This window comes from Telmatherina bonti, assembly GCF_933228915.1.
Source record: "Telmatherina bonti genome assembly, chromosome: 10".
Lineage (NCBI taxonomy): Eukaryota > Metazoa > Chordata > Actinopteri > Atheriniformes > Telmatherinidae > Telmatherina > Telmatherina bonti.
The window spans coordinates 5,830,243-5,841,148 of NC_136628.1; the positions used below are offsets into that span (position 1 = coordinate 5,830,243).

Below are 10,906 nucleotides of genomic sequence, written 5' to 3' on the forward strand. Positions count from 1 at the left end.
AAGACCCCTCCAGTGTGGACAAGGTGTGTCCCCTGTTGTTGACTAGTAGCTCTTTCTACATCTACTCATGTGATAAGTTTCAGAAGCAGCAACTTGTCTGCTACATATGACAAATTCTGAATTGTGCTTGTACAGGTGCTGGAGCAGAAGGAACACAGACTCGATGGACGTCAGATTGATCCCAAGAGGGCGATGGCCATGAAGAAAGAGCCTGTCAAGAAGATTTTTGTGGGAGGGTTGAATCCAGAGGCCACTGAGGAAGCAATAAGAGAATATTTTGGTGCTTTTGGAGAGGCAAGTTATTTTATCATTCCTTATGATGAAGCAAAACTTTTTCAGATTCCAAGTTGTATTGATAAATATCATGTGTGTGCTGTGTTCTACCTGGGCAGCTGTGACCCTGCCCCATCTTTGAAATACATTTTCATTGGTAATTGTCTTCATTCAGATTGAAACCATTGAACTACCCATTGATCCCAAATCAAAGAAAAGGAGGGGTTTCATTTTCATCACTTACAAAGAGGAAGCAAGCGTAAAGAAGTGTCTGGAGAAGAAATACCACAACATCGACGGAGGCAGGGTATGCACACATTGATGTGTCTCTGCAGCAAGCAGGTCGTACCAGAGTTCCTTTTTACTTTGAGCTGGCTTTTATGCTGATTTATCTGTTGTTCTCCGTTAAGTGTGAGCTGAAGATCGCTCAGCCTAAAGAGGTGTATCAGCAGCAGCAGTATGGAGCAGGACGTGGAGGTGGCTACGGAGGCCGAGGAGGACGGGGTCGGGGAGGTGAGAGAGGTTGATCTGCACAGTTTCCGTGATTTTAAATTTTTTGAATGTCTTTTTTTCTTCCATTATACATGTACAGTAACATGATCTGTGAGTGTAACACAATATGTACAGGTCAAGGAATTCTTGGTTCCAAGAAAAAAATGAACTAAGATCTTCCAGTTAACTGGCCAACTGTCAGAGGTGGTTTAATGGTGCTCAGGTCTGGTATCACAGCAGGTGGAGATGGACAGTTTAATCTTCAACATAATCCTGATCCTGATCTTTGCCTTGAGGATTCTTTTGCTTAAGTGACCCGAGTAGTAAAACGTCTTGCATTGAACCCTTTAACCTGCTTTTACAAACACTCTGTACAAGATGTTCAGCGGATGTTGCTAAAAACTGATGTGAGCTCAACTTTGTCTCAGGTCAGAGCCAGGGCTGGAACCAGGGCTATGGAAACTACTGGAACCAGGGATATGGTAACCAAGGTTACGGCTATGGCGGATACAGCGGTTATGGCAACTATGACTACTCTTCTGGTTACTACGGATATGGCGCTGGTTATGATTACAGTAAGTGTGTTGAATGGGAGTTAATTCTCCAAATGCTGAAGGCTAATAAAATGTTAAGTATTTAAATGATATGAAGCTGCCAGATATCCCATGATGTATGTTGGCGGTGTTTTTACATTCAGTTTTCTTCTTTTTACCTTTCTCTTTGAAAAGGTGAGCTAGCAATGTGGCTGGAAGTATTTTTTAATCACTGTACTGTGGCAAACTAGTGTGCCTTGAGAGATTGCCAGGTGTGCCACGGGAACTGATTGTATTAAAGATATTTTATAGGGAAAATACCTGTTAATATAGGCTACAAGGTTTAACTGTTCAACATTTTCAGTTTGTGGCGTGCCCTGGGATCTTTCCAATAAAAATAATGCTCAAACGGTTGAAAAACAGCCCTTTGAAAACCATCAGTTACACTTAGTTTCTGTCCATTGTTCCTGATAAATACTTGAGCAAATAAGACATTTTATATTTGAGGAATAATTTCCTTTTAACCTAAGAAAACAACATGCAGAAACCAAAATTCTCAGTAGGAACAAATGCTATCACTGTACTGGATAAGGACTTTATGTAATGAACAATAGAACTGACATGTTATAAATAATAAAGAATAAAATATAAGTTAAGGTGACCTTCATATCCCAAAGGCTCCTCTCAGAGTAAATTTGTTCAGGACATTAAAGCAGTCAGACCATCATTCTAGTGGCATAATGCTGGACAGGTTAAGAACGCTTGAACACGTATTCTTTACTTCATCCCTTGTGTATTTAGTAGAATAGAATGTGTATATAATCTTACTTGAAGAAGCCCGTCAGGTCAGACAGTTGCTTTTTGCCGTTGTTGCCTGTTTGGGCGCTAGGCTGTCCTGTGTTCAGGAATGCGTGGACATATAGCATGTTTCCTTCAGTGTAGAGGATGCTCTTGGCTTGAGTGAAGTTTCTAAGAAGTGTTTCCACTTCTCCGTTGTACATAACAAAACAGAAATGATCTGAATGAAGCTGCTTCATTTTCAGACTTTCCTCTGAACTCCGCTAGACCCATTTTCAGCCGTGTGTGAGTGTAAGGGGCGTAACCAGGTCCCAGTGAGAGGACTGAGTGGGAGTGACTTGCAGGGGCGAGCTTTAACCTGAATGGGAAGACACTTAATGGCGTAAAGTAGTAAAGCGCCAGCACAAACTAGACATTTGAAAAACCCAACACCTCTGGGAGGGCAGATTGTCCCGCGCACAGCAGACTGATTAGTTCGTTCTTTAGTCCCGTAGCATCCCTACTACAGATTCATCATGAAATCTGAAGCTAAACCTGGCCTCCATGTCTGTAAGAAATGGCTAATTTGTGAAGATTTCAATAAAAGTTAAAATGAAGATGATTGCGAAATGTTTATCGTCTGTATCTTCCACATTTTTACTCTAGACCAGGGAAACGCCAACTATGGAAAAACACCAAGACGGGGAGCACACCAGACCAGCTACAAACCTTACTGATGATCATGGGGTAGTGGAAGGTATGCCAGAATGTTGTCTTTGTCACATGCAGCATGACTGTTCACTTAACTCTTGAATCAGAAGTCTTCAAATGTGTTTATTCCTTTTACATCTTCTGTAGTGGAAGCTGTGTCTTCAGCAGCAGTGGTTACTCTGTTGGCAGCACAAGTCACAGTTATGGATGGATTTTAATTAAATCTTCAGGAAATCTTAACAGGAATAAAGAGTGATAATTTTTCTGTTTTTAAAAGATTTATTACGGAGAGGTGGCAGAAATTCAGAGGTGCTGACTCCAAAGTAATCGGTGGCAATCAATGGTGGATGTCTGCACACCTAGAACTTCTAGTTTTTATCAAACCGTTTCATTTGAACCTCACATAAAATATCAGAACTGATTGATTTGTGTGATTTTTGTTCTCCTGGTGGTGTAAACAGTCAAAGGAAACAATATGTTTGTGGTTGTTCCTCAGGACTCTGGTGACTGAGATGAACAGCTGGACAGACACACTGGGCCTCACTCAACCTCTTTTATGACAGAAGACCATTTGTACAGACAACATCTGAAATATAAATTTTCCACTCTTTCCCCCCCCTCTTTTCTTTTTTTTAAGCCCTATACTTTTTAGGTTTTATTTTCACCTTCATGTCTTTTTTTTGTTTTGTTTCATGTTTTCTTTCTCCTCCACATTTCCAGCGGAAGTGTAATTTTTACTGTACTTTTTGGTACCTGTTTTGATTCTAATGTATTGTAAGGGTTGTATTTTACATGTGTGCTGGCTTTACAGGTTGAAAATCGTGGTGCTGTAAAGGAGCTTTTTTTTGACAAATAAAAAGTTTTGAGTAATTTTTCTTCTGATGCTTCTGGGATGGAAGAGGAACCATTTTGGGTTTGGATCTAAAATTTTCATTTGGTAGATTTCTGATAACACACCCATGTATTTGTCAGATTACACCCAAGTCCAAATTTATTTTATTTTATTTTTTTTTTTGTCCCTGCTTTTTTGTGCTGGTAGACTAGAATCTTGCAAGTGCAGTCTCCTCAGTCAGTGTTTAATAAACTTAAAAATATTTGAACAAATGTGAATTTTTAATGTTTAACCTCTATCACAGATGCCACCCCACTGTTCACGAGGCAACATGAGATCCTGCAGCCAGAATGTTTCCAGACAGTAGGAAAAGGAAATGCCAAGATGTAGCACAGCAAAATGACAAAAAGAAATTCAGCTGGATGACACCTAGCAGAAAACAAAACACCACTGTCCACTTAGAGCGTCTTATGTTGCCACTTCAAGTAAACCACACAAACAGTTTGAATGAAAGCATGGGCTACAGAAATGTCCATCACTGATAAGAGACTCTAGGAACAATATCTTGCCGTTTTATTACGGCTCTACTGCTGATGACTTCTACAACTCAAATGATGGACCTGCTAGTTTGTCTGGAGATGAATGTGGGTTTTTGGTAAAGTATTTACTTATGTTATAAATTATCTTGGGTGTAACTTCTTTCTGGGTCCTCTTGATGTTTATAAGTTGAGTTGTCCATTGTTGAAATATGGTGATGGCTTTCTGAGATACCTGTGTAACGCCTGTTTAAATGGCTGGAAAACTGCTCGGGTTCACTTAACGTACTGTAGCACACTCGTCACACATATCTCATTCCTAGATAAACTGTGCTGATGTACCCTGATTACTTTTTACTGAAAGTAATGTAGTTTTACTGCAGTGCCAAATAACCATTTTTTTTCTCTGATTAACAGCACTCTAATTCTGAGGTTCCCGCCGTAATGTCACAGTTTTTGTTTGGTCTAATGAACTGGTCATGCTCACTTCCTTACCATAGGCCACGAGTCTCCATCTCTGGTCCTTGAACTACCATCCAGGTCTTAGTGTTTCCCGGTACAACATACTTGATTGAAATGTAATGGTACTCCAGCAACTTGTCATCTTCTGCACCTGCCTATTAATAAGCTATTGATTTGGATCAGGTGTGTTGCAGCTGGGAAACTGTAAAACCTGCAGGATGGTGGCTCTTGAGGACCAGAGTTGGAGACTTCTGCCATTGGCAGTGACCAGCGCACCTGACGCACCATCTTTTTACCATTGGCAGTGGACCCATTTCCACCCAATGGGCAGTGCCAGTTTCCTGACCATGCCCATCTCTATCTCACTGATATCTTTTTTGTCTCAATTTCAACCTTTTGATAAGTTGTGTTCGGTTGGGAATAAATGTAAAGCTACTTATCTGTGAGCTGATCCTTAACTTCTGGACAGGTTGTTTGACTTTAATCACTGGCTTTACCAAAAACAAACTTAAATTGGCACTTTGCAGTTGAGCGAAGACTCGCACAATTAATAACAAAGAAACAAGTTGAAGTCTGTGATGACTCTACATCTCAGTTATCACTGGAAGCATCGGGGCCTTCAACCTTCTGGGTTGTCTACATGTGATCCCACATCCGGACCGCCACACACACACCACACCTATCTGACCAGCTTGGTCTTCAGCTGGTCTCTTAACAGAGAACTCTTCACCATCAGGTTTCTGCTTCTCTTCACACTTTTTCTCATCCCCCCTCGTCTCCCTGACGTTGGAGACAATGACTCGCCTTGTCCTGGGGTCTTTGACCCAAACTTCAGCTGGATTTGGAGTCTGCTTTCCATCTGAACCTGCTAGCTTCTTTGAATCAGAAAACTTCCATTTTCTTCTCTTCCCTTCATCCAGCCATCCTCCACGGAGAAGTCGAGCTGCGGTGAGGAAAGGGTCTGTCTGGCTGGGTTGCCTGTGTAGGTGGTACGATACAGAGGGTTTCATCATCATCTGACCAGGAGGCGTGTCCTCTGGCTTACTGTTGCTGTCCATCCTGTCCAGTTGTCCAAAGCTGAGATTAAAACACCACAGAAAAGTTCAAGATCAGCTGTTGTACAAGTTTCAATAAAACATATATTGGCTCAGATGCAGGTCAAGAAGCTCAAATAAAACTGTTTCACCCAACTGAGATGGATCAGCATTAGGATTAGTGTTGTCTTCCTGTAAATATTTAAATCTGTCATTTATTAACTAAAAGATTTATCAGGACTGTCAAGGTGAAAACAGCTTCAATACTTCTATGTTTAGTCATGAAAAGTCTACAGAAAAATGCTTCTTTGGACAGTTATAAGAATATTCTTTCGTTTTTCATCTAATGGGTATGATTCATTGGTAAGAGTCAGTGGTGAAATGATCAAAATTGGAATCAGTATTGGGACAACAAACATTTGGCACATTGAGATGGTTCAGGCAGGTTTATTTACACAACTTCTGAATGGAATTCATTATAATTACAGAAAAATGTACTTTACCAAACAGTCGAGGGGCACTTAGAGGGCTGAGCCCTGCAGTGCCGAGCAAACAGGTTTTTAACTGAAGGCTTGAAGGTATTTGCAGCTGAAACCACCTGTATGTTCTTTAACTGTCCAACAGGGGGCAGCAGAGGCAATGTTGGAAACTCCAACAAGACAACTGAAAAAAAAAAAAAGAACTAGTCAAGCCAAACTAACCAGCAGCTGCAGCTGTTGTTGCAGAGGTCTGGAGCAAGTTCAGGTCTGGCCTGGCTGCTTGTACAGAGGACAGCAAGGCTGTTAGAAGATAAAAAGCTTCGACTCTTGGTTTCAACATGCTGCAGTGAAAAGGAAGGATGAAATCCTACATGAGGAATTGTAAATGTAACCCAGTACTTATGGCAACGTAATTCTTTACCCAATTTTCTCCTTAAAAGATTTCCAAAAACATTACATTTATTACATCTAGAAACAAATAAAAGAATGAATGAACTTAATTTCTACAACATTCATTGTCCCTAAACTCATGTTTTTACCCTTTATAAAAAAAATCCCTAAAATCTTCAGTAGTGTCAGTAAAACACGTTTCAGATGCTTCAGGCAACTGATGCAGCTCTAGGTGTCAAAGTGAGATCCTTACACACAAAGAAAAAGGTTTTAGAGCTCAAAGGGAGTAAATATGATGCTACTTGTTTGCTAACTTTTGCATTTCAACAGATGTAACCAAACCCTGATTTAAACTATGATTTAGAAAACAGTCAGTGTTGTTATAATTAGCGTGTCTGATGACATGCAGATGACTTTCTGATCCCAGAAACGTTTTTATGTCGGGTTCTGCAGGTTTTAGGAGCTTTCAGCTCATTGACTGTTTACCTGTCAAACATTTAACTTAGCCAAGCAGCGACTAACTCTTTCACTTTTATCCTGTAAACAGCTACAGTTTTTGTAAATTTTTAAAACCAGTCATACAGCAGACATGCAAACAGCTTTTTTGTGTGAAAATATCTACGACACTGCAGCAGATTGAATAAATACCGGATAAAATGTGCAGATGCTCCTCTCTCTGTGTGCGCCTCTCCCTCTGATCAGTCTTCTCAACTTCACTTCACTTCTAGTCTATCCAGCCTCCCCTTTCAGTCCTTCCCTCCCTCCTCTCTCTGACTCAGACTCTCCACCTCTTTCTATGCTTTTTACCCTTCCACCTCACACGTCTGTATCCACATGCGCCGAAGCAGCAGTTAAACATTTAACAGTTTCAGGGTGTCGAGAAGCAGAATACTGTACTTCTACGATTTAACCCCTTGATTCTGAAACCACCGTCTATACAAGACCAAGAAGAAAATGTACCTTAAACATTTTGACTTTGGTTCTTTAACCCTTTATCTTCCTGCTCTGGTGCATTGGAAAAGCCCATTTTAGTAATAAAAATTAATTGTAATAATTTGCCACAGAAAAAATATTCACATTAACATACCCACAGTTTGTCCTGTGCATACATGAATTAAACGTCAAAACATTAGTATGTTTACTATTTTCCATCTATTATAATAGGCATTTTTGGTTTCTATCAAATCACTTCAGAGCACAGGACCACCACTGGAAATCACTGCATCAGGAATATTCCAGAAGTCTCTGTCTGTGAACACAGTTCAGCCTGTAGTCCACACATGCAGGTTGAAGCTCCAGGATCCAGAAACACGCCGTCTTCTCTGGACCAAAGCTCATTTAAAATGTTCTGAGTGGAAACCTGGATGAAGATGTGGAATAGTTTGTGGACAGCATGGACGGCGTGTCCTGCAGACTAAAGAGGAGAGGGAGCATCCAGCTTGTTATCAGCCTGCATCTCTGATGGGATGGGGTTGCATTAGTGCCGATGGCGTGGGCAGCTTCCACATCTGGGAAGCTCCATCAATGCTGGAACGTCTGCTCCCATCCAGACAACGTCTCTTTCAGGGAAGACCTTCCACCATGCTGGACCACATCCTGATGGTGGAACAGGAGAACTGGTCTGCTGCAGTCCAGTTTCACCAGTACAAAACATCTGGAGCATCATGGAAGCAGAGATCCAGCAGCAGGTCCAGTAGAGCAGCTGGAATCCTGCATCAGACCAGAACAGGACAAAATTCCTCTCCTAAAACTCCAACAACTGCTCTCCTCACTTCCAGTTGTTTACAGACAGATGTTAAAAGAAGAGGAGATGCTAACGATGCTAAACCTCACACTGGAACTACTTTTTACAGATATCATGCTGCCATCAGATTCATAGTCAGCTCGTGTTTTCTGTGAAACGATGTTGTTCATATTCTATTAGAAATAAAATACAGCTTGATAATTTAATTCTGGTTTTATTTACATTTTACACACCTGTAAAGACCTGACATTTTGAAAGCAGAGTTGTATTGTTACCATTAACTCCATTGCTACATGTAAGAAAATGAGATTGTTTTTTATAAGCTGTAAATAAGTAAATTATATGTTAAATAAATCTCTTTTGTTACTGTCCTGCCATGTGAAGGTGAAATGATTTTGCTCTGCACGCGTTCACCTTGCTGCTGAACTCATTCAGAGACTTTGTGCCGCCAGGCCAGTCTGCAGTAGTTCATGTTGACAGTGGATGGACTGGATGATCAGCGGGTCTGCAAGGCTCCACGTCTTCTGTTTGCTCTGATTAGGCTCCTGCCATCTGCTTTTCACCCCCAGAGTTCATTGGGTTCATCTACTGTATATGTAGCATGAGGGGTGTGCTTGTGTGTTTTTATGGTTTCGCAGCTGCTTTTCATTTCCAGAGCCACAGCTAGCTGCTTAGAGCCTTTAGCTGCTGAATTTGATCTCTTCTCATCTGAAACTTCACAGTTTCTAACTTGTGATACAACTGCAGACAATCACAAAGTAACACTGAATCCCCAGCAGGGAATGATCACCTAGAACATATGTGCTTCTCTTTTACTTAAATACTTCTTTCATTTATAAAGGAAACTTAATAAAAAATAAGAAAACTTCAGGTTCAAACAGATTTTTCCCTCATTGCATTGATTTCAAGCTCCATGTAAAAACTTTTCTCTTTCATCAGATTAAATGTAGAGAGCAGACTTGCTGGTTTAGCGGTGCAGTCGTGAGACAAAGTGACAGGGAAGACTTGGCAGATAATTAATCGGAGTTGGTCATCTGCCCATCTGCTCATGGTATTTTTTGTTTCCAGGTATTTCACATGTCCTGATAAATAGTGTTGAAACTGCAGCCATCTTTTTTCAAATATTTAAGAATTTCATAAAATCCTGAGATAAGTGTCGTCTGTATGCTGCTGTTCACGCGCTCAGCTAAAGGCTGAAATATAGGTCAGTTTTCTGTTTCTGCTGTTGCAACCAGGAATGTAGGCCAAAAGTGGTGGGGAGGCTTTCCAGCAGCAGCTCTGTACAGTACAAACAGCTGTTTTCATTTCTGCTTCCAACATGCAGGAAACAATTGTCCACATTTCTCAACGTGAGCTCAGACTTACAGGGGTCAGATAATGAATTTGACTCAGCTGGCTACAATTAGGGGACCAGATTTCATATAGGGGAACAGAACACTTTAATCGTGTCTTATATGGGGCATTTTGGCATTTTGGCCCTGTGAATGCATACATCTGTCCACATTCAAGTTCCTACAGTATGTTGAGAAGACTCATTCATCTGTAAGAACATTGTGTCCAGTCCGGCTACTTTGCACTGATCTTCTGATATTTTTCTGAATCTTTATAGTCTGCATAAAACAAAACCTTTTTTTTTTTTTAAATTATTCTTTTGGCCTAAATGTGTGACATATTACTGTTAAGTCTGCTTTCAGGGTAGTGGAGAAAATAAACCTTTACAGCAAATGCCTTTCTGTTTGGTGTTTGTCTCTTTATAAAGACAAACACCATTAACATAATTAATATATCTGAAGACATATTTCCACATGGAGAGTAATGGAATTCCATTTCCATGAATCACCATGTAGAAATAGCTGACCTTGCTGTCATTTGTCTTTCTCGGCAGGATCCCTGACCGAGAGTGATGCTGCTTGTTGACCCCTCTTTCCTGTCCTCTTCATCACCAGCCGGGCCAGACTGGTGGTTTTCCTTCCTGGTTCTGGTCCTGAAGGAGGTTTTCCTCTCCACTGTCTCTTTGTGCAACTTAAGATGGAGGAAGATTTGTTCTAATCGTTCAATTCTTCAGTTGTATGAACTTTGTATGAACTGATTAAGATAAAGGCAGTTATAAACTGGACTAATATGGATCATAGAAGGGATTTGTTTTAACTGGAATATAACTGCTGATGGACCAGTGACCTGTCCAGGGTGTCCCTGCCTCTCACCTAGTGACTGCTGGTAGAGTCCCTGGATGGATGGAAGATAACTGGACTCCAGTGAATGGACTGTATCTGTATGTTGCTTTGTTGTAAATTAGTGCTTTAAGAAATGAAGTTGAATTTCCTGATCCTGTCACAAAGAGAGACATGCAGGTATTTTGAAGCCTCAATACTGAATAAAACCAGAAGACAAAACTAATTTATAGATTAGCATAAGTCAGTGGGAAGTCCTCACAGATCTGATTAACGACCTCCATAATGTCATTTTGTCTTCAAATCTTTTTTGGTTATTAATCACAAATCATTTCCTACAAGATTTACACATTACAGTAGAATATCTGGACTGAATATCTGCCTCTACTAATGATTCTTATGTCTCTGCTTTGTAAAATGAAAACTGGAATAACATATATCTTATGTAGCAAGTAAGATAGGGAACGATGCC

The 10,906-nt window shown here is 40.5% G+C and overlaps 1 protein-coding gene across 2 annotated transcripts in view; it reads left to right on the plus strand.

Moving 5' to 3' along the window:
- The window catches only part of LOC306761982 (heterogeneous nuclear ribonucleoprotein A/B-like), a 6,301-nt gene extending 2,294 nt beyond the window's left edge, over window positions 1-4,007 (plus strand). Inside the window, exons 3-9 of one of the 2 annotated variants that reach the window (XM_079248322.1) lie at window positions 1-23; window positions 136-294; window positions 449-580; window positions 684-786; window positions 1,194-1,340; window positions 2,742-2,832; window positions 3,283-4,005. The exon at window positions 1-23 is cut by the window's left edge and continues 146 nt beyond it. In XM_079248322.1, coding sequence (XP_079104448.1) covers window positions 1-23; window positions 136-294; window positions 449-580; window positions 684-786; window positions 1,194-1,340; window positions 2,742-2,812 — 635 coding nt within the window. In that variant the 3' untranslated portion in view covers window positions 2,813-2,832; window positions 3,283-4,005. Of the gene's footprint in view, window positions 24-135; window positions 295-448; window positions 581-683; window positions 787-1,193; window positions 1,341-2,741; window positions 2,833-3,282 lie in introns of both variants that reach the window. The other variant, XM_079248323.1, reaches the window with a different exon arrangement.
- The last annotated feature ends 6,899 nt before the right edge of the window (window positions 4,008-10,906 follow it).